At 36.0% G+C, this 23,343-nt stretch overlaps 1 protein-coding gene across 1 annotated transcript in view; it reads left to right on the top strand.

The window, feature by feature from the left end:
* FBH1 (F-box DNA helicase 1) overlaps nt 1-23,343 on the top strand; it is an 87,995-nt gene that overhangs the window by 35,035 nt on the left and 29,617 nt on the right. Inside the window, exons 7-10 of the mRNA XM_044679100.1 lie at nt 3,389-3,481; nt 3,622-3,716; nt 13,410-13,578; nt 14,838-15,060. Of these exons, the coding sequence (XP_044535035.1) occupies nt 3,389-3,481; nt 3,622-3,716; nt 13,410-13,578; nt 14,838-15,060 (580 nt within the window). The remainder of the gene's footprint in view (nt 1-3,388; nt 3,482-3,621; nt 3,717-13,409; nt 13,579-14,837; nt 15,061-23,343) is intronic.

The following is a 23,343-nucleotide window of genomic DNA, read 5'->3' on the forward strand; positions in this document are numbered from 1 at the left end:
AACAAGAGATGGGAATCAGTAGAGAAAAAGTAAAGCCAGCCAAGTTTTCACCTGAGTCAAGTTAAGATCAAGCATTGGTGAGCCAGGAGTGAAGTGCCTGAATCTAGTATGCAGGCCAAGGTTTGGGATCTAATTCATGCTGGGTAGAACTCTTGTGGAATTGGGGCAAGTCTGTATTCAAACTTTCCTGTGAGAAAAGAGATTCTTGGATTTTACTTCTCAGGCCTTTCATTTGTGAGGTGATTTGGAATTTGAAGGAGGAGGTTTCCAGTCTTTATATCATATATATAATGTTTTTTTCCTTCCTGAATTTACCTTGTGCTAAACTTATTTGTATACTTGTATCCAATCAATAGAATGTAATCTTCCTGAATGCTAGGGGAAAGTTTCATTATTATCTTTGTATCTTCAATATTTGAGAGTGCCTTGCCCACAGGTAAGCACTTAGTAAATATTTGTAAATTGATTGAGGAAAGGGGCTTTTAAACTTTAAAGTACTCTTATAATTTTTGTAACTGAATTATTAAAAATATGAAGTAGTAGCTTTCTTTAAAGTTATCCCTTTTTTAACTCACTTATTGTTTACTGAGTAACTACAAGGTAGGCAAAACCCAAATATTTATTAAACAGAATAATTCAGTTAAACTATTAGAAGTATCTAGGTAAGACCCAATGCATATGCCATTTCATCTGTCCAGTGCAAGGTGCCATTGTTAAAAGGATGCTCTCAAAGATTTTATAAGGGAGTGGTGGGGGAGGTGGATGGGAGACTCAAAAATACAGTTTGTGCACAATTAAGTGTGATCTACAATATAGTCTGTTGGGGCCAAGTTGGTTTATAGGAAAATTTGAGGAGGAATACTTTGGGGGAAAGAGGCAAGATTTATGGTGGAGGAGGCACTTGATTGAATCTAGATGAAAGAGAATGATTTTTTGCTGGCAGAAAAGAAGAGGAAAGTATACTACCATGTAAAGGATTTAGGAATGATAGCCTCTGAATGCATAGACCTGGAAGATGGAATGAGATTGAGAGATAACTTATAATTCATTTTGGACTGGACTTGTTTATGTAAAGAGGAGTAAGATGGAAAGGCAGATGGGAGCAGGATTATGAAAGTTCTTAAATCTTAAATTAAGGAGTTTATAGAATAAGATGGTTTATAATATGTGAGTATTTGAGTAAATCTGAAACTTCCTACTTTGTTTATGAAATACTATTTCTGCTAAAACTACTGGCTAGAAGATATGTTTTAAAAGGCATTTTCTGGGCAGCTAGGTGGTTTCAGTGGATAGAGAGCCACGCCATGAGATGGTAGACCCTGGTTTTAAAGGTGGCTCAGACACTCTAGCTGTACGACCCTGGGCAAGTCATTTAACACCAATTGCCTAGCCTTTACTACTCTTCTGCCTTAGAACTGACATTTAGTATCATGTCTAAGACAAAAGGTAAAGTTAAAGAAAAAAAAAGACATTTACTTTGCTTACTTAAGAGATTATCTACTTTAGTTCCAAGGGTTCCTACTTGTAGTTAATGACTGTAGCACCTTTTTTTTCTTTTAGATTATAAAGTGGCAGCACTTTGTCAAACTCAGAATACTCTAAGGATAATTTTTAATTTCTAAATATCTGTTGCACTAGATATAGGGTTAGGAATTTTTGTATGCATTTTGAAAGACAGAGGCTGAAATAGAAGAAAATTGGGTAATGAAAATCTTCAGGATGAGACAAATTTTGCATCTAATTTCCTTGTAACCTTTTTCCTGTTTGGACTATATTAATACTGTAATCTCTTAAATAGTGTGCCTGCCTTCAGATGTTCCTCTCCACACCATCTTGGACAACATTTGTCAAAATACTTTTTCTAATTGAAAGGTCTAACCATCATTTCCTTCCTCAAAAACCTTTATTGACTCCCTATTGCCTATAGGAAAAGACCTAAACACTATGACTTTTTTTTTCATTTAATAATTTTTATTTTTTAGAAAAGTTAACATGGTTACATGATTCATGCTCTTACTTTCCCCTTCACCCCCACCCCCCACCCCTTCCATAGCCGATGCGCATTTCCACTGGTTTTAACATACGTTCAAGACCTATTTCCAAATTGTTGATAGTTGCATTGGTGTGGTAGTTTCCAGTCTACCTCCCCAATCATGTCCACCTCAACCCATGTGTTCAAGCAGTTGCTTTTCTTCTGAGTTTCCACTCCTGTAGCTCTTCCTCTGAATGTGGGTAGCGTTCTTTACCATAAGTTCCTCAGAACTGTCCTGGGTCATTGCATTGCTACTAGTACAGAAAACACTCTGACTTTTGAAATCCTTCCTTTCAATTCTCTGCTCAGGTAAACTCTACAGTCTTCTCTGATTTCCTCAAGCTATAAAAGACATCCCCCAAATTTTCTTAGAACATTTGCCTGGATATTTCCTTTTCTCCTTTTACCTTATGCTTTGTATATGGATTAGTGTATGTGTCTGATCCACAATGTCTTTCCTTTTACTTTCTATTAGATTTTAAGCTCCTTTAAAATGAAGGCATTTTTTTTTCACCCTGTATCCTTATCACCCAGTACAGAGTCTGATAATTTAGTTCAGCTAAACAAACTCATTTCATTACACATAATATTAGTTTAATAAATATTTGATAAATTGTTGAATTTGTTGCATTTCTAGGTATACAGCCTAAATTTCAGATCTAACTATTTTATCACTTGCTTGTCTTTGTAGCATCACAGTGTTTGCTCTTGTTGCAATTCCTAGAGAGCTTCATTTAAAAAATTATCTCTTTTATGGTCATAGATGATAAGAAATACATGTACTCAGGATTATGTTTTTGACCACATTATTTTTAAATTTTGTTTAAACTTTTCAGACATTTCTTTTTTATAGGTTTTGTTTTATTCTGCTGTGTGTTTAAGGTTTTGGGGGGAGTTTTTTGAGACCAGTAAGTTTTAAGATTGTAACTAGAAAAAAAGAATATTAGTATGTTGGGGAGGCTCAGTGGCCTGGAGATGAGAAGTCTTGGGGTCAAATCTGACCTCAGACATTTCCTAGCTTTGTGACTGGACAAATCAAATATCTTCTTTTCATCATTTTAATTCCCATTGCCTATCCCTTTCCTCTCTTCTGCCTTTGAACCAATACCTACTATTGATTCCATGACAGAAGATAAAGATTAAAAAAAAAAAGTATCAAAGATCTTTGTGTCTTTTAGGGATTTTGTGATCCCATCTAGCCCAACTCTTTTTGTTCCATGAGAAAACTAAGCTCAAAGAGGGACAATGGAATCATACACAGTAAGTTAGTAAGTTAGCTAGTACTAGAACCCAGGACTCCTGACTCCCAGACTATAACAAATCAGTTTCCTATATCTTTTTCTTTTTTTAAATCAGGATTCATTACAACATTTCCTGTTGCCTATATCTTCAGGAGAACTCAAGATTTCAGACCATGGGTGTCAAAGAGGAAACCTCTGTTTTTCAAGGGTAAATATTTTTTTTCCATTTTTCATACTAAAGTTTGCAATAAGCCCTTCCCCCATCCCTTTTTTTAATGAGGAGAAAAGATAGTCTATGTATGTTCCTCTTTTCAGTCTCTTCCTTTTTAATTTTTTTCTTGATTTCAGGAAAAAAGTAACCATTCAGCTAACACATGAACAGCAAAAGATCCTGAACCATGAGATCAAACCTCTCCAGGTGGTGAAAATTATGGCTTTTGCAGGTCAGAGAATTTGTTTTCCACTCTTCCCTCTTTTTTTTCCCTCAACCTTTCCAAGTCGAGGTATGGCAGTCATGCATGTATTCTGTGCTTCTCTTTTGTGTGGAAGGCAGAGGTCTGTATGAAGGAATTTGTGATCCTCAGTACAGCCTCCATTGTCTGTGGGGGTCAATGTTTAAAAGCGATCTGCTGGAGTAGCTAGCTGCCTTAGAGGATAGACTGGGCCTAGAGACAGAAAGTCCTGGGTTAAAATGTGACCTCAGACATTTCTTAGCTGTGTGACTCTGGGCAAATCACAACCCCAGTTGCCTAGCCCTTCTCTTCTACCTTGGAACCAATACATAAGTACTGATTCTAAGATGGAAGGTAAAGGTTTAAAAAAAAAAAAAAGAGTGATCTCTCTATTTCACCTTTGGTTTCTGGTTCTAATGACTTTAAGTTAGTTAGGAAGACTAACCCTTCTCCTAAACACTGACATGGATCTGAATAACATGGTGAGGTTCACAGAAATTAAATTAATAGGAGTGGATGAACACATCATTTATTTTCCTAAACTTACATTTTTAGTTCTTTGCCTGTCTCTACCTGAATGCATTCCTTTCTAACCTCTACTTATTAGAATCCCTTACTCCCTTAAATGAGTTGTCCAATCAGCATTCCTATTCTAAGCCTATCCTGTGTTTTATAGTTGTTAAATTTTTTCCTTTGATTTATTGTATTGTTGATTGTCTAGACTTAAGAAGCGGATGTTGAGTTATTTCTCCAGCAATTTGTTTGTTCAGTTTCATATTTTCCCTCTTGTTTATCTGTTAGATTTATCCAAAATTGAGAAATATTGAAGTCTCTTGTCTCTGCTGATTTAGTCTGTCCCTTCTTGTGGTTCAGATAATGGTTCCTTTATGAATTTGGATAAGAAGAGATTGGAAACATAAATTTATTACTGATATGGTTTGTTATCTGTGATTCCTTTCAGCATAATAATTTCCTTGTTTATCACTTTTTATTTTTTGAATGTTTAATCTTGATTACAACACTTGCTTTTGAATGCACTTGATGAATAGTCAACTTTTCCCCCCATTCTCTCAGTTTTATTTGTAAGCTTTTGTTTTTTAAATGTATTTCTTATAAGCAACAGGTTTTATTTTATTATCCATTTTGTCATTTAAAATTTATTTTATTGGATTATTTAACCCATTCCCATCAAAAGTTGAGTGAGATTTATGTTTTCCTCCATCTGTCTCTAATATTTTTCCCCAAGATATTTTTAACTTCTGCTGTAAACACAGTACTATGTTTCTTCAATTATGATATTGCTCTCTAGCTCTCCTCCCCTTTTTCCTGATCCCTGTCTTGTTTGTTACCCCCTTTTGGGGAGAGGTTTGCTTTATTAGTTCCTTTTTCTCTCCTGCTTTTATTTGTTTTTATAATTCTTCCTCCTTTTTTTTTCTCTGTCAAGTAGATTTCCCCTTTTCTCACTTTCCTTTCAACTAGCCCAATTCATTTTTTAAAATTTCATTTTTTGTTCCCCTTTCTATGAAATAATTTTTCTCTCTTTTCATATTCTCTCTTTCCAATTTACTCTAGACCCTTAACCTCTGATTAGTGATCTTTCTAATTATCTGGTCTTTTGCTCTTCTCTGTATTCAGATAATCAAAATTGTCAGTCTCAACTTCAGGCTCTCACCTCCAAGCAGTTTTTTATTGCCATGCAGATCTATCCTCTGAATTTCTCTTTTCCTTTGTTACCTCTCCCCTAGAATAGAGCCAGTTATTTCAGGTATCAGAGAGGACACTGTCCCATGGTAGGGTCCCTCTCTCACAGCATCCAGCGCTATCCACTGCATGATTCTGCAGCCTAGCACTCTCCTCTCCCCAGTTATCTCTCTATCCCCCATTTGCCTCAAAATCTCCTCTCTGGCTTTATGCTCTCCCACGGTACTAGTTTTCCCCTAGGAATTGAAGCATCCCACTGCTGAGGTGGGATAAAGGGATTTTTCATGTGCTGCATTCCCCCTTGACCATTTCCCTTCATTGACCATCTCTCTACAGCCCTAACAGCATTCATTAGTGGAAGCCTGTCTCACTAGGACATGGCCTCCTTCCTTTCTTCCCCAGTTTTTATTCATTCTCCCCTTCTCATCCACTCTCCTGCCAACTCTTCTCTTTCCAAGACCAGAGGGGCCACTTTTCCTGCAGTTTGAACCCAGCAAGTTAAACATTCTTTTCTACCCCTTTACTCTGCCCTATAATGCCCTAAACCTGCTCCTTCACTCATGCCTCCTCCAGACTTGTGCCTTCTTCCCTCTCCTTCTGTACATTTAGAAAGAAGTTTCTTACTGGTCTCTATTGTTACTCTGTAGTTGCTGCTTGACTTGGCTCTTGCATTTTTTAACTCTCTCCTCCCAAAACACATATTTCAAGAAGTAGATCATCTTTTGAGGCTCCGGCTTTATTTCTCAATCAGTAAGCATTTATTAAGCAACTACTGTGTGCTAGATACTACTAAGCCCTGGGGATACAAACAAGAGAAAAGAAAGGCAGACCCTACCCACGAGGAAGGGGAGATGATATGCAAACAAAGCAAACTTTATATAAAACAAATAAATCATTTAGAGAGGGACTATACTGGAATTAAGATAGTTGGGAAAGGCTTCCCATTGAAGGTGGGATTTTCGTTCAGATTTAAAAGAAGCCTGGGAGGTCAGTCATTGGAGTAGAGACGAGAAAGCATACCAAGCATGGAAGAAAGCCAAAGAAAATGCCCAGAGATGGAGTAACTACATATTATATGTGTTAAGGGAGTAAGGCATAAGAAGACTGGAAAGGTAAGGGGGGGGGCAAGGTTATGAAGGACTTTGAATGCCAAACAGAGCATTTTGTATTTTCTCCTAGGGGCAATAGGAAGGCACTGGAGTTAATTAAGTTTATTGATTAGACCTGATCTTGAGTAAAATCACTGTAGTGACTGAATGGAGGATGAGCTAGAATGTGGAGAGATTTGAGGCAGACACATCTATTAGGAGATTATTACTGATAGGCCTTGGCAGTAGCTTGGAAATGGGAGTGACAAAAAGTGAGTAAAATCTAAGGTGATTCCTGGGTTGCAAACTTAGAAGATCACTTGCTATCCACAATAATAGGGAAGGTAGGAAGGGAAAGAAGGGTTTAGGGGGAAAGCAAACGAGATCTATTTTAGAGGTATTAATTTAAGATGTCTATTGGTTATCCAGTTTAAAGGTAGTTGGAAATGTGAGATTGGAGGTCAGCAGAAATTCCAGCCAGATAGGTAGATTTGATCATCATTACCACAGAGATGTTATTAGATCCATGAGTGCTGACTAGCTTACAAAGTGAAGGGAGATCAGAAGAGAACCTAGGATGGAACTCTGAGGGATACTTCTGGTTAGAGAGTTTGATCTGGAAGAAGACTCAGCAGAAGAGACAGGAGCGGTCAGAAAGCTAGGAGGAAAACCAGGAAGAGTGGTATCTCAAAACTTAGAGAGGAGAGAGCAATTAAGAGTGTCAAAGAGAATGAGAATTGATTTCATTGTCATTGGATTTGACAACTAAGAGATCAGTAGTAACTTTGGAGAGAACAGTCTCAGTGGAATGATAAGATTGGAATCCAGATTTAGAGGTTAAGAGTAAGAGGAGAGAAAGGGGAGCTGACCTTTTCAAGAAGTTTGGCTGCAAAGGATGGAAGAAAAATAGGACACTGATTATGATTAGCAGGGATGGAAGGTTCAAGTGAGGGTTTTTTCCCCTGGGACAGGGAAATATGAACATGTTCATAGGCAATAAGAAATGAGTCAGTAGAGAGGGAAAGATTGAAAATATGTGAAAGAATGGGGATGACAGAGAAAGAAATCCTCTATTGGAGGAGATAGGATGGAATGGAATCACTTGAATAAGTAGAGGGATTAGCCGTGGTAAGGAGTAAGGTTCATCATGTGATATGGGTAAAGGAGAGAGGAGAAAGTGATAGGAGATGAGGAAGAGGGGAGAAAAGAGAGTTCATGGCAAATGGCCTCAATTTTAACTATAAAATAAGAGGCAAAGTTCTCAGCTGAGAGGGTAGGGGGAAGAACTAAGGGAAATTTGAAGGGATGAAAAGGTTTGGAAGAACCTCTGGGAAGGATGGGGTAGTGAGTTGATTAGGAAGGGTAGGATTGGTACTTGAAAGGCAGAGCTAAGATGGCAGCATAGTAGCAGGAACCTTCTGAATTGCCTCCTAACTGATCATTACAAAGCATCTCAAAAGGACAGAAATCAAAATTGGATGAATAAAGGGGCTCGCGCACTAGACAGCCTTAAAGGTAGACAGTGTTTGGGGATTCCCACATTATAAAGGAGCAGAAATACACTTATCAAAGCACAAACTGATCATTCCTCCCCCACAGCATCTACCACTCTAGAGGTAGAGCGAGGGCCTGGGTAATCTCTAAATTCTCCGGGGCTGGCTGAGGACACCACAGACTTACCCCTGAGGGTGGTGCAAGACATGAGACCCAAGGCTGAGGAACCCAGAGCCTGGGCAGCAGAGTGCAGAGCTTGGACAGAAGTGTGGCTGGTCATAGCGGAGGCAGCAGGGGCTGGAAAGATAGCTTCGGGGCAAAATGCTTTAAAGCTCACTTCACAAAGAACATCACAGAATTACCCTCATTCAGGCTTCTGACTGGGAAGGGAAGATACTACCAAGGCAAAGTCCTGCAAGACAGAAGTTATGAAAGAGCAATCAACATGTAGGAACTCCAATCCACTAGTGGCAAAATAATATAAGCAACAGCAAAAAAAGCTCTTGACCCTGGATAATTTCTAAGGAGAAAAAGAGCAAAATGCAGGAGCAACAGCAGAGAGTGAAAAGCAAGCAAATATATCCAAACTTTCAAAAAAAAAAATGGAAATTGGTTACAAGATCTCAAGGAACTCAAAGAGGCGTTCAAGAACCAAGCAAGAAAAATAGAAGAAAAATGGAAAGAAAAGTGGGGGGAAAAAATGGAAGTGATAAAAAAAGAAAGTAACTGCTTAAAAGATAAAATTGCCCACATGGAAAAAGAGGCACAGAAATCAAATAAAGTAATAAGCATATTGGAGATCAGAATTGACCTGCTCGAAAAGGAAAATCAAAAGATCATAGCTGAAAATTAGTCTTTAAAAACTAGAATTGGGCAAGTAGAAGTTAATGATCTCATAAGACAGCAAGAATTAATAAAGCAAAAATAAAAGAATAAAAAAATAGAAGGAAACATGAAATATCTCTTTTAAGACAACTGACCTGGAAAACAGATCCAGGAGAGACAATTTGAGAATTATTGATCTACCAGAAACCTGGAACAAAATAAAAAACCTTGACATCATATTACAAAAAATTATCCAAGAAAACTGCCCCGATATTCTTAAACAAGAGGACAAAAACAGACATTGGAAGAATCCATAGATCACCCCCTATATTAAATCCCCAAAGGACAACTCCTAGGAATGTAATAACCAAATTCAAGAACTTCCAGGCCAAGGAGAAAATATTGCAAATGGCCAGAAAGAGACAATTCAGATATCAAAGAGCCCCTGTCAGGATTACACAGGATCTGGAGGACTGTAAGGCTTGGAATCTGATATTCAGGAAGGCAAAAGAATTTGGTCTACAACCAAGAATCACCTACTCATCAAAACTCACTATATACTTTCAGGGAAATTATGGGCATTTAACAAAATAGAAGATTTACAAGCATTCATAAGAAAAGGCCAGAACTAAAAGAAAAATTTGATGTCTAAATAGAAAAATTCAAGAGAACCACAAAAAGGTAAACAAGAAAGAGGGGTAAAATTTAAGGGCTTCAATAAGGTCAAATTGATTATATTCCTATATGGAAAACTGATATCTGTAACTCTTAAAAATTTTCATTGTCTTAGTAGAAAAAATTTTCATAGGCAGATATTGTGGTATTAAACTGTTTAAGATATGTAAAAAAATGGGGGGGCACAAAAATGAGGATGATACTAAGAGAAATTTGACGAAAGAGGTAAAATAGGATAAACTATACTACACAAAGAGGCACATGGCAGGGCAGAGAATACTATTATAAGAAGGTGGGGAAGAGAGTGGTGACAGGAAATGATGATCTGAATTTCTATATGAACTGGGAGAACCTCAGTGAACTAATGCAGAGTGAAATAAGCAGAACCAGGAGAACGTTGTACACAGAAAGTAAAACATTGTGGAACAATCCAATGTGATGGGCTTTGCTACTAGTAGCAATGCAACAAGTCAGGACACTCCTGAAGGACTTATGTAAAAGAATGCCATCCACATTGAGAGAAAGAACTATTGGAGTAGAAATGCAAAAGCAAAACATACATCACTTGTCATATGTATATATGAGTATGTGATTTGGGGTTTAGGCCTTAAAAAAATTGCTCTATAGCAAAAATGAATAACATGGAAATGGGTATCAAGTGACAACATTTGTACAACCCAGTGAAATTACTTGTTGGCTCCGGGAGAGGTGAAGGAAAGAAAATGAATCATGGAAAAATGGAAAAATATTTAAAAAGAAATAAATAAAAATTAAAAATAAAGGAAAGGAAGGATTGCCTAATAGCAGTGAGGGCCCAGTTTATTTGTGTAATGTGTGTATAGCAGACTGAACAGTTACATCATGTTCTCCAGCTTCATTCAACAGCCATGTTTATAAGTGCAAAGGTGAGAAGTGGTCTGAGACTAAGGCTTAGCTGTGAGTAATTAGCAGTATGATAAGAAGGGGTTTAGGGATCCAAGAGAGAAGTGTAGAATTGAATTGATTCACCAAGGAGTCTAAAAATGTTTCAAGGAACTCTGTATTATTAAATAGCCATCTTTCTCTTTTCATTTATGATTAAGCTTACATTTGTAGGATTGGTCAGAATAGTCTTGTTTTACTTGACTTTCCTTTGTATTTGAAGATCTTTTTCCTGATTGCTTATAGAACTTGTTTTTTCTGAATTGAATTGTTAAATTTAAACACTTAAATGTCTTGGAGTTTGCAACCTAGGGTTTTTTTTTTCTGGGCAGAATCTATGAATTTTTTCAATTAAAATTTCCTTTTTTTGTGTTTAGAAGTTTTGGTCAGTTCTCTTCTATTATTTCCTGCATTATGGTGTTAAAATTTTTTGTCCTATTGTGTCCTTCTGGAAGACCTTTGAGCCTTAAGTTGTCTCTGTGCAGCCTGTCTTCAAGATCAGAGTGTTTTAAAGCTTGCATAGTGAGTATATTTTCTTTTAATGCTATTATTTTTTGCTTCTTTTCTTCAAGATGACTGTCCTTCACTTACACATATTTGCATTCCCAGTATGTTGTCTTTTATTTGTTTCTTTGGTGACATTTGTTTTTGCTGATTCCAGTTTTTCTGTTCTGCTCTTATTTTTGCTATGCAGGCCATAATTCTCATTTCTCTTTTGAACTACTCAGAAACAGTATGTTGTGGTTCCATATTCTCTTCAGATTCCACAAGGTCCTCTGCCTTACCAAGTATAGGATCATTTTTCTTTGTCAGTATTCATAGATGCCTGAACTTGTTTACTAAACTAGAGGCTTTATTTTTTTCTATTGTTAATGTTTTCTCTGGTGATTTAAGTTCTTTGAATTTTCTTCTTCCTTAGATTGTTGATCATTTCAATTTTTCTACCCTCTGATTTTTTCCAGTTGCATACTTTCTAACTTTATTCCCTCTGATGGTGATTTCCTTGGCAGCTGGTTCTCAAAGCTTCTTGGCCTTCTTTCATACTGGTCAATTTATGGTTCATCAGTCAAGGTCTCTGCTCCAAGTGACTTTTAGATGGTCAGAACTGACCCCCAGCTGAAATTTGAGCTCTTTCCTTCAGGCTTAGTAGGATGTTGTGCATATATATACGCGCGCGTGTGTGTGTGTGTGTGTGTGTGTGTGTGTGTGTGTGTGTGTGTTGTCGTCTTGCTTGATCTGGTGTCCTGCCAGTCCTTTTTTTAATTTTAAAAAAATATTTTATTTTCCTAATTACATATGATGGGGCCAACCAGTTGGTTCAATGGATTGAGAGCCAGGCCTAGAGATAAGAGGTTCTGCGTTCAAATCTGGCCTTAGACACTTTCTAACTGTGTGACCCTGGGCAAGTCACTTAACCCCCAATTGCCTAGCCCTTACCGCTCTTCTGCCTTGGAACCAATACATGGTACTGATTCTAAGATAGAAGGTGAGGGTTTAAAAATTACATGTAATAACAATTTTCCACATATGTTTTCTGAAATTATAAGAACCAAATTATCTCCCTCTGTCCCTTCCCTCCCCCCTTCCTGGAGATAATAAGCAGTTTGATATGGTTTATCCATATATAGTCATGCAGAACATATTTCCATATTGGTCATTGTTGTGAGAGAATACTCATATAAAACCAAAACTCCAAAATAAAAACACAAATAAGTTAAAGAGAAAAATAGTATGCATTCCTACTCTCAACAGTTCTTTCTCTGGAGGTGGCAAACATTCTTTGTTATAAGTCCTTCAGAATTGTCCTGGATCATTGTATTGCTGAGGTTAGCTAATCTTTCATAGTTGATCATTGTACAATATCGCCGCTTCTGTGTGCAATGGTCTACTAGTTTGTCACATTTTTTTCTTGTCTCACTTTGGCCCAGGACCAACAGTCCAGGGGGCTGCTATGCTAGGGTATGGGGTTGTCTGATTTCCACCCCCACCCCAAACACCCCGGGCAGTTCTGTTCAGGACTTTGCAGTAGTGTTGATGCTAATGTGTGCCATAGCACTGGCTGCCTCAGTCTAGTCCTCTATCTTGTTTACTGGAGAAGTTGTTAATGCTGATTAAACTTTAAAATGTGTTGGCATTTTCTAAGAGCTAGTTGTCCAGCACCAGCACACTTTTTGGTTCCTAGAGAATAAGGAGTATTTCATTTTTTATCTTTGTATTTCTTAACAGTGCCTGATAGATAGTAGGCACTTAATAAATTGATTGATTGACTTGCAGATACTAGCTGCCTAATAAATATTTGTTGAATTTAATACATACCAACCTATTTATTTTACAAATAAGGTAAATGAGCCCTATATTTGAATTGACTTGCTCAAGGCCATTTAGGTAGGGAACATTAGAGCAAAGATCCCTTGACTCCAAATCTAGTAATCTTTTTGCTATACCAAGGTGTTTGAGAAGGTTTACAATGACAGTCTTCTAATCAGCTGCCTAGTCTTAGTTTCATTATCTGTGAAGTGGGACTATTAGCACCTACAGGCTAACAATTTTTTGTCTATGAAAAGACAGACTTTTTGATACAGAAACTTTCAGATTAATTGAATGTATCATATATAAGAAAGATATTCCTAGCATAACACTTTACATATTGTAGGTACACAAATTTTGATTTGAATCTATAATTAAGTGTAATTATAAGTGGAATGAACTATTTTTTAACCCTTACCTTCTGTCTTAGAATCAATATTGGGTATTGATTCTAAGGCAGAAGAATGGTCAGGTCTAGGCAATGGGGGTCAAGTGACTTGCCCAGGGTCACACAGCTAGGAAGGGTCTGAGGACAGATTTGAATCTAGGACCTCCCATCTCTGAGCCTGACTCTCAATCCACTGAATTACCCAGCTGCCCCCCGAATGAACTATTTTGTAAGGCTTTTGTTTCCCACAGTTAGAAGTATATAACCTAGTCTCTTGGTTTCTAGGTACTGGAAAGACCTCAACCCTAGTCAAATATGCTGAGAAGTGGACTGACAGAAAGTTTCTTTATGTGGCATTCAACAAGAGTGTTGCAAAGCAGGCTGAACACATCTTCCCCAGCAATGTTACCTGCAAAACTTTTCACTCCATGGCCTTCAGAGACAAAGGGAGGCTGTATGTATTGTCACTGACATCATTATTGCAAATTGTTACTTGCTGTGTGTGTGTGTGTGTGTGTGTGTGTGTGTGTGTGTGTGTGTGTGTGTGTGTGAGGGTGTGTGAGGGTGTGTATACAGAGGGCCTCCATCTCTGTGAGAGGTACATTCTAAGACCTGTGAATGGCTGAAACTGGATAGAATCGAGAAACTACTGTTAAGTGTGGGCAACTGAAGTAGTAGATATGGAGCCAACTGTACTATTGGCACCACTGCTTTTATACTTTGGGGCCATTATTAGAGTAAATAAGGCTTTTCTTAAACAAAGGCACTTTGATGACAAATGTGATCAAATGAGAACATTAGAGGCAGGCAGACTGAGGAAAATTTTGCATGGGAGCATGGGTATAGGGACAAAGGGAGATGACTTGTACTGGACTGGCGGACTTCATCATGTTACATACAGCCTGTAATTGCTAGCAGGCAGTTTAAAACTTGTAAACTTTTTATTTTTTAATTTTCTGGAGTTTTCCAATTTTTTTTCCCTCTGAAGGTGAATACCAAATCAATAGATATGAGGATATAGCTGTATTGTATATGCATATAACATATACAAAACTTAAATATATATGTATATATATATATAAAACATATTACATGATGTATATATGATAGTTGTGATAATTTATGAGCTGTATTGTATGTACTTTGGTAATAAGTGGAAGGTTTGACATCATTATCTTTATTTACAGAGAAATGATGAAAAATTCAGTGCTTCACCATCTCAGTCCTCTTACATTTGAAAAGGAACAATTAAATTTACTCAAGTTTTTTCCAGTGCAAGGACTTAGAATTTTGCTTCCTTTTTGTAATCTGCTTAGACTTACCCTTAAAAGAAATATGGTAACACCAGAATGTAGCAAGGTCTTTGAAAGATTTATCAATACTTTAACTATGGATCTAACAGTGGAGTGCATTTTTTTTTACCTGAGGATGAAGTTATTTAAGTTCAGGGAGTTTTATCAGCAGATTTTTTTTGGATCATGATTGCTTTAGAAGACTAACGTATTGTGATCTGTGTCAGGAGAAAGGGAATTTACTTTGGTCCTTGAAGCATTGATTTATATATTTATCTTTATGATATAAGTATAAACTCATTAGAGTATGACATCTCTATAATGAGGGGAGGGAATTATTATGGTCTTTTAGTTCCTACCTCAATATTTTATATTCCTCCCCACCTCTGGTTTATTAATTAATTCTGACTATGCATTACAGGTACCAGATAGAGAAGAAATTGAATCCTTTCAAGCTCACACCCTTCATGGTCAACTCGGTCCTTTCAGAAGGGAAAGCAGGGTTCACACGGGCCAAATTAGTATGTAAGACCTTAGAAAACTACTTTGCCTCTGCTGATGAAGACTTGGACATTGAACATGTGCCCTTATGGTGGAAGAACAGTCATGGACAGAAGGTCATGGTAGACCACAATGAAAAGCAGGTGAGTGTTTAAGCTGAAAAGGATGCTGTGTTTAGAGATTTTTTTAGTGATTTAGATTTGAGAGAGTGAATGTTGGCCTGGTGCATTCTTATTGTTTTTCTCTTAGATTTCTCCTTGTCACCCTCTTTTATTTATTTATTTGTTTGTCTATTCCTCTATTTATTTATTTACTTATCAGGTCATTTATTTATTTGTTTGTTTTGTGTTCATTCATTCATTTATTTTGCCCCCGAGGGTTTCTAAGTTTACTGGAAAACTAGCAACATCAGATATTGAACTTCATCTCTTGGTGTTTTAAAATTCATCCCAACTGTATGTTAGGTAACTTGTATATTAACGAATGCCAAAGTTCAGAAGTTTCAGCTTTTTTTTTGATAGCACAGTGCCCTCCAGTGATCTCCTGATTTCAAAGAAAAGACCTCTTTTCTCTTTCTTCTTCCTTCAGTCTCCTGAAGATAGCTATCAGAGGGCAGGGCTTCTGGATCCATTTCACCAAATGAATAATCTGTCCCTTGATCCTTTTGAGGAACTTTTTGTTATGGATGGAATAATTTCTTCAGCTGTAGACTTGTTCATATAGCAGTTGTTCCTTACCTGGGCATAATATTTAAAAAAAAAAAAGTTGTGTTGATGTATTTTATTTTCTGATCTCTCTCTTTCTTTCCTAGAGAACCATTTCATACAATAAATAGTATTTTTTAAAGATAAGAAAATGAAGATTGTTTATTCATATTTTGAGAGGAAGCCAATAATTTCCAGTTTGTTTCACCAAGTTCTCTATTGCTTTGGTTTACAGATATGTAACAGCTTTCAATTTTAGCATTTTTTTGAGTTTGCTCTGTTGTTTCTTCATTTATCCTTGCCTTTTTTTTTTTTTTTTTTAAATAAACCCTTACCTTCCATCTTGGAGTCAATACTGTGTATTGGCTCCAAGGCAGAAGAGTGGTAAGGGTAGGCAATGGGGGTCAGGTGACTTGCCCAGGGTCACACAGCTGGGAAGTGTCTGAGGTCACATTTGAACCTAGGACCTCCCGTCTCCAGGCCTGACTCTCAATCCACTGAGCTACCCAGCTGCCCCCTCCTTGCCTTTTTTTTGTTGTTATTGTTATCCCTGTGAAATGGAGTGCCAGGCCTGGAGTCAGGAAGACTAATCTTTATGACTTCAAATCTGGCCTCAGATACTGAATAGCTTTATGGCCCTGGGCAAGCCAGTTAACCCTATTTGCCTCAGTTTTCTCATCTGTAAAATGAGCTGGAGAATGAAATGGCAAACTGCTTTAGTATCTTTGCCAAGAAAACTCCAAATGGGATCATAAGTGTTGGACACTACTGAAACAATTTAACAGTGATGAAGTGCTAATGTTCTTTTAAAAATTTCCCTTGAAGTAAGGTAAACTAAGTCATTGTCCAGAAAACCTGTTTTTCCCTGGGGAAAAGTAGAAATCAAGAATGAGCCTTTCTGTGAAGGCCAAACAGCTCAAAAATAACATTCACATGAGAAAATAACTCCCTACAGCTGTCTTACAGTCCAGGGTAAGAGATAACAGTGGAAAGGCCCGCACTACTAAATTCAAATGATAAAAAGTTTGCTTCAAGGCTATGTAATGAACATTATTGACTTTGTATCTTGAACCCTATAAAACTGCATTTTAATTTCATTTCAGGGCAGCCTTCACTAGGGAGGTTGCCCTGGCTGGCCAGCTAGGTATGTTTATTAATCAACAGATTAATAAATAAATATTGGTTCCACTAATTTGAACTTCTGGGTGTCTGGATGTGTTATCTGAGGTACCCCATTTCACCCTATAGCATTCCTTTTTCTATATTTTTGTGGATGTCCTTAGAGAATTTTTCATTGTTCTTTATTGCCACCATTTCTGTAAGACACAACCAGCTAGAGCTTGCAGAATTTATATGACAGCAAACTTTTAGCTCACATAATTAAATCATTAGTGATAAAGAGAATCTCTGACTCAGTTTCATTATCTTAATTTATTTAATCTGAGCTTGTCAAATAAGTAGCTCCAGGGTTAATGGTTCTGGTTCCTTTGGAAATTCCAGCTTTATCTCTAGTGTTTTTATCTTCCCTCTCTTCTATCTGTTCTTTGATGTGTAAATCTTCACCTAGCCTTTCTGCCCATTATTATCTATCCTGCCTGTGTTACTAAGACCTATTTAAGGTTGCTAAAACTGATGTCTAGGCCCACTGGTTTATGTATACCTTGGGTCTGTGTTTTGAGCATATAATAAACCTATTTTTTAAATGTTCCTGCATGATAATAGTTTTGATTGGCAATAGTACTGATCAGTGAATCATTGGACAATTTTTATGTTATAGTTGTTTTGCTTTCCTTTATGTACCATGTAAATATTCTAAACTCTCAAGGTTCCTCTAATAGGTAGAAAGGAAACAATTTTTTAAATGCTTGCTATATGCTAGGCACTGTGCTAAACCCTGAGGACACAAATCCTGCCCTTAGGGAGCCTACCTTCTTTTTTTCCCCACTGAAAATATATTTTAATATGAAGGTACTCTTAAAAGGCCTCTGTCATCTGGGGCTACTTATTTATTTAAAGTCTGTCTTAGAATAATACTGTGTATTGGTTCCCAGGCAGAAGAGTGAGTAGGGCTCCATAGTGGGAGTTAAGTGATTTCCCCAGAGTCATATAGCTGGGAAGTGTCTGAAACCAGATTTGAACCGAGGACCTCCAGGATCCAGGCCTGACTCCCAGTCCACTGAGCCACCCAGCTGTCCCCATCTGGGGCCATTTAATAAGAAAGTATACAAGTGAAGCCATTTTTATATGAATTTCTGTTGTTTTACTACTTTCTGGAGCACCATAGTACTTAAGTTATTGCCTTTTCACTGGGGCCTGGGAAACTAACCTTCTACTGAATTTTGTAAGAAATAGTTATAACAGTGTGCTACCACCTTATCTCCTACAGATGGATTTTTCCAATATGATGCTTGTTTGGATTTAAAAGGACTTAAATTATGCAGTTATCAGATTTTCGCTTTTGGAGATGGCATGGATTGCCCAGAAGTAGTGAGTCACGTTTTAGTTTTTTGCTACTGTAATAATAGGCATTCTGCTAATAATTTCTGAGAATACAGAGCTTTGCAATTAACCAGGCCTTTCATAATTTATCAAACACTTGAACAGAAGTAAAGCTGGAGAAACACTGGCCTGGAACACAGGAAATATGTATTCTAGGCCTGGCTTCCTGGCTCTGCCACTAACATACTAGGTTGCCTTGGCCAAGTGCTTTTTCCTTTTTTGGGACTTGCTTCCCACATCTGTCAAATGAATGGGTTGAAGATAGATTATATTATCTTATGTCTCAAGGACGTGTGGCAGAAGGGGTCATTATGGCATATGGTCATTAGGTTTCTTTTAGTGGATGGTCTGTGGCTCTAGGGGGTCTGTGGTCCCTTCCAGCTCTGATTCTTAGTTCAGGCACTAGGACTTCAAAGTCCCTTTTAGCCTGGACACGATGGACTGGTCCCCTCCCAACTCTTTCATTTTGTGATTCTGTATCTTATCACTTTGGATTCTCTAAGGTAGGCAGGAAAGATTGTCATCTGTACTGTAATTTGATGCCTGCAATTGCTTGCTGTCACAAAAAATACAAGGGAAACAAAAACTCATAATGCATATGCTTCTGATCAGCCATCATCTGCATTGTGCTGTTTTTTACCTGTGTTTTCCTCTCAATCACAGATCTCTAGTTTTTAGCCTTGAGTGAGTAAGTTATTCTTTTTTTTACATACCAAGCTGCTTCTCCAATGGAGATTCATTTTTAGGGGAGTAAATTTTCATCAGATGAATAACAAATGGGGGCTCCAGGAGGAACATATCTTTGGGAGAAGAGGGCTGGGCTTTGCAGGAGAATATTCTGAATAAAACAAGTAGCAGGAATAAGAGACTGTTCCTTCTTGAGGAGACCCCAGGTGTTAAGGGAAGTTCCAGGATGAGCCTGTAGGAACAGGGGCATGGTTTTGAAGTCTAGAAAGTCATGAACAGAACTAAGAGGAGAATGAAAGCATACTCATTATATCTTTTAGAAGTAGAATATTGGAGCCTTATTTTTTTTCTGAAAAATTTTCCACATTTGTTTTTATTTCATAGTATTTGTTCATTGTATTACAGCCCTTTGTGCTTAAATTCTCTTTATTTTTTGTTACATAGAGAATTTTTTTCCAAATTTTTTTTATTATTCCAAAAGTTTACAGAACCAAACAAAACAAGCATTTCCATATACAGAGAAAAGGAACAGAGTACACAATTGAACTCACAAATTTCCTATATGTTTAACTTAATTTTCTTTGTATCTGCATAATAAATCACATCCATAAATATCTTATCTCCTCCTCATGTCACAAAGGATGTCTTCAAGGAGGCCAACATATTCATATAAATTAAATTTTTCACATTTTACCTTTCTGTTCACTTTCTGGAGATAAACTCACAGTTTATCTTCTAGAATTAGTAACTGTATATAATGTTCTCCTGTTCTACTTATTTCACTGTTCATTATCTATTCATTGTATCTTATGGCACAATAGTATTCCATCATAATCATATACCATAATTTGTTCACCATTCCCCAATTGATGGACATTCTCTCAGTTTCCAATTCTTTGCCAGCACAAAGAGAACTGCTATAAATATTTTGGAATATATGAATTCTTTTCCTTTTTGACTGTTCTTCTTGGGAAACAGTTTTATAACTCTCTGGGTATAATTTCAAATTGCCCTCCAAAATGGTTGGATCAATTCACAGCTCCATGAGTAGTGCATTAGTGTCTCTGTTTTTCCACACCCTTTCCCCTTTTATCATTTTAGCCAGTCTGCTGGATGTGAGATGATATCTAAAAATTTGTTTTGGTTTGCATTTCTCTAATCAGTAGTGATTTAGAGCATTTTTTTCTTTTATGGCTTTGATTTCATCTGAAAGTTGTCTTTTTATATCTTTTACCCATTTATCAATTGGGAAATGACTCCTATTCTTATAAATTTGACAAAGTTCACTGTATATTTTAGATATGAAACCTCTGAGAGGCTATGAAAGATTTTCCCCAATTTTCTACTTTCTAATCTTGGCAGTGTTTATTTGTACAAAAAAAACTTTCAATTTAATGTACTCAAAATTATCCATTTTATATTTCATAGTGTATTCCATCTGGTATTGACTTATAAACTCTCCTATTCATAAACTAATAAATAGCATGTTCCCTGTTCTTTTAATTTACTTATGGTATCTTTTTTATGTCTAGATCTTGTATCCATTTTGATCTTAGTGTGAATGGTGTACTATATTGGTCTGTACCTCATTTCTGCCTAACTATTTCCAGTTATCCCAGTAATTTTTACCAAACAGTGATTTCTTATCCCCCAAATCTGGATCTCTGCTTTTATCAAATACCAGATTATTATAATCATTTGCTGCTATTTGTTGTATATCTGTTCTGTTCCAGTGATCTATTTCTTAGCCAGTATCTTAGTTTTAATAATTACTGCTTTATAATATATTCTAAACTCTAGTACTGCTAGATCATGTTCCTTTATTTTTTTATTAATTTTTTGATATTACTAATATTTTATTTTCCCAAATGAATTTTATTATCATTTCTAATAAAATAAAATAATTTTTTGGTAATTTAATTGGGATGGCATTGAATAAGTAGATTAATTTAGGTAGGGTTGTCATTTTAATTATATTGGTTGTATCATACACAAACAGTTAATATTTCTCTAGTTATTTAGATCTGACTTTATTTGTGTAAAAAGCATTTTATAATTATATTCATGTAGTTTCCGGGTTTGTTTTGGCAAGTATGCTCCCAGGTATTTTATTCTATCTGTGCTTATTTTAAATGGAATATCTCTTTTTATCTCTTCTTTTTTTTTTTTAAACCCTTACCTTCTGTCTTAGAGTCAATACTATCTATTGGTTCCAAGACAGAGGTGGTAAGGGCTAGGCAATGGAGGCTAAGTGACTTGCCCAAGGTCACACTGCTAGGAACTGTCTTGAGGCCAGATTAGAACCCAGGAGTTCCCATCTGTTGGTCTGGCTCTCAATCCACTAAGCTATCCAGCTACCCCCTCTTTCTATCTCTTTTTGCAGAACATTGTCAGTAATATATAAAAATGACGATGATTTATGTGGATTTATTTTATATCCTGCTACTTTGTTAAATATTTTATTGGTAGTTTCAACTAACTTTTTTGTTGAATTTCTGGGATTTTCAACATTCAGAGCCATATCATCAGTAAACAGATAGTTTTAGTATACCTCTTTGCTCATTCTGATTCCTTCAATTTCTTTTTCTTCTCTTATTGCTGTTGCTAGCATTTCTAATACTATGTTAAATAATTTCCATGATAATGGGCATTCTTGTTTCACTTGTTATCTTACTGATAAACCTTCCAGCTTCTCCCCATTACAGAAAATACTTGCTGATTATTTTAGGTAGATGGTTTGTATTATTTTCCTTTTTAGTCATATTAGTCAATCTGATAGGTGTGAAGTAGTATCACTGAATTGTTTTAATTTGCATTTCTCTAAATCAGTCGTGATTTAGAGCCTTTTCTCATACAACTAGAGTTTTAATTTCTGTATCTGAGAACTGCCTGTTCATATCTTTTGACCATTTATCAATTGGGGAATGCTTTGTATTCTTATAAATTTGACTCAGTTCTCCATATATTTGAGAAATAAGGCCTTTGTCAGAGGCACTTGCTATAAAATTTTTACCTCAATTTGTTATTTCTCTTTTAATCTTGACTGTATTGGTTTTGTTTATATAGTAACTTATAAACCTAATATAATCAATATTATCTATATCATTTTTCATAATGTTCTCTATGCTGTGTTTGGTCATAAATTCTTCCCTTATCCATTAATCTGACAGCTAAACTTTTCCATATTCCTCCGTATCCGTTTTTGTATCCGTTTTGACTTTATCTTGGTGTATGGTATGAGGTATTGATTTATGCTTAGTTTCTGCCATATTGTTTTCCAGTTTTCCCAGCAGTTTCTGTCAAATAGTGAGTTCTTAAATAGTTTGGATCTTTGAGTTTATTAAACAATGAGTTGCTATATTCATTAACTACTGTGTGTTGATTTCTTAATACATTCCATTGATCCACTATACTATTTTTTTAGCCAGTACCAGATTGTTTGATGATTACCGCTTTATAATACAATTTGAGATCTGGTACAGTTAGACTTCCTTCATTTTTTTCCCCCATTAATTCCCTTGATATTTTTGACTTTTTGTTCTTCCGGATGAACTTTGTTGTTATTTTTTGTAGTCCTGGGAAATAATTGTTTGGTACGGCACTGAGTAGGTACATCAGTTTAGGTAGGATTGTCTTTTTTGTTATATTGCCTTATCCTGTCCATGAGTAATTAATATTTTCTAATTGTTTAGGTCAAATTTTATTTATGTGAAAGGTGTTTTGTAATTGTGTTCATATACATTTTGGGTTTGTTTTGGTAAATATGCCCCTAGATATTTGTCAAAAGTTATTTTAAATGGAATGTCATTTTCTTTCTCTTGCTGTTGAATTTTGTTGGTGATCAATAGAAATGCTGGTGATTTTTATGGATTTATTTTGTATCCTGCAACCTTGCTAAAGTTTCTTTGTTGGTTTTTTAAATTTTTAAATGTTTTTAATTTAAAAAAATTTATTTTTTATTTTAAAACATTTACATTTTATTTTATTTTAATTTTTAATTGTTTCTTTTAGTTTTTTGGCTGATTCTCTGGGGTTCTTTAGGTATACCATCATAATTAACTGCAAAAAGAGTGTTAGTTTTGTTTCAGTATTTCTTCAATTTCTTTTCCTGCTTTTATTGCTATAGCTAGCGTTTCTAGTACAATATAAAATAGTAATGACAATGGGGATTCTTGTTTCACCTCTGATCTTATTGGGAAGGATTATTTTATTCCCATTATAGATATGCTTGCTTGTGGTTTTACATAGATCCCATTTATTGCTTATTAATTTCTTTGAGATTTCTGTTAATTCTCCTACAAGGTTTTTCCTGTTATGGTTTTGTTATGGAAAGAATAATTTCCCCATTGAATTTATATGATGGGTAACTGCTCCAGAATAAATCTTCTCACAATGCAGAAATTTAGGGATTAAAAATCTAGATTTTATTGTGCTTAAGCACTGGTTCAGGATATAGTAGAAAAATAACCTTTTTTAAAATAACTCTAAAAATTATTTTAGAGTCTTTTTTAGAGTTTCTGACTAAGACTTTATTTA

This window comes from Gracilinanus agilis, chromosome 5, assembly GCF_016433145.1.
Source record: "Gracilinanus agilis isolate LMUSP501 chromosome 5, AgileGrace, whole genome shotgun sequence".
Taxonomy (NCBI): Eukaryota; Metazoa; Chordata; class Mammalia; order Didelphimorphia; family Didelphidae; genus Gracilinanus; species Gracilinanus agilis.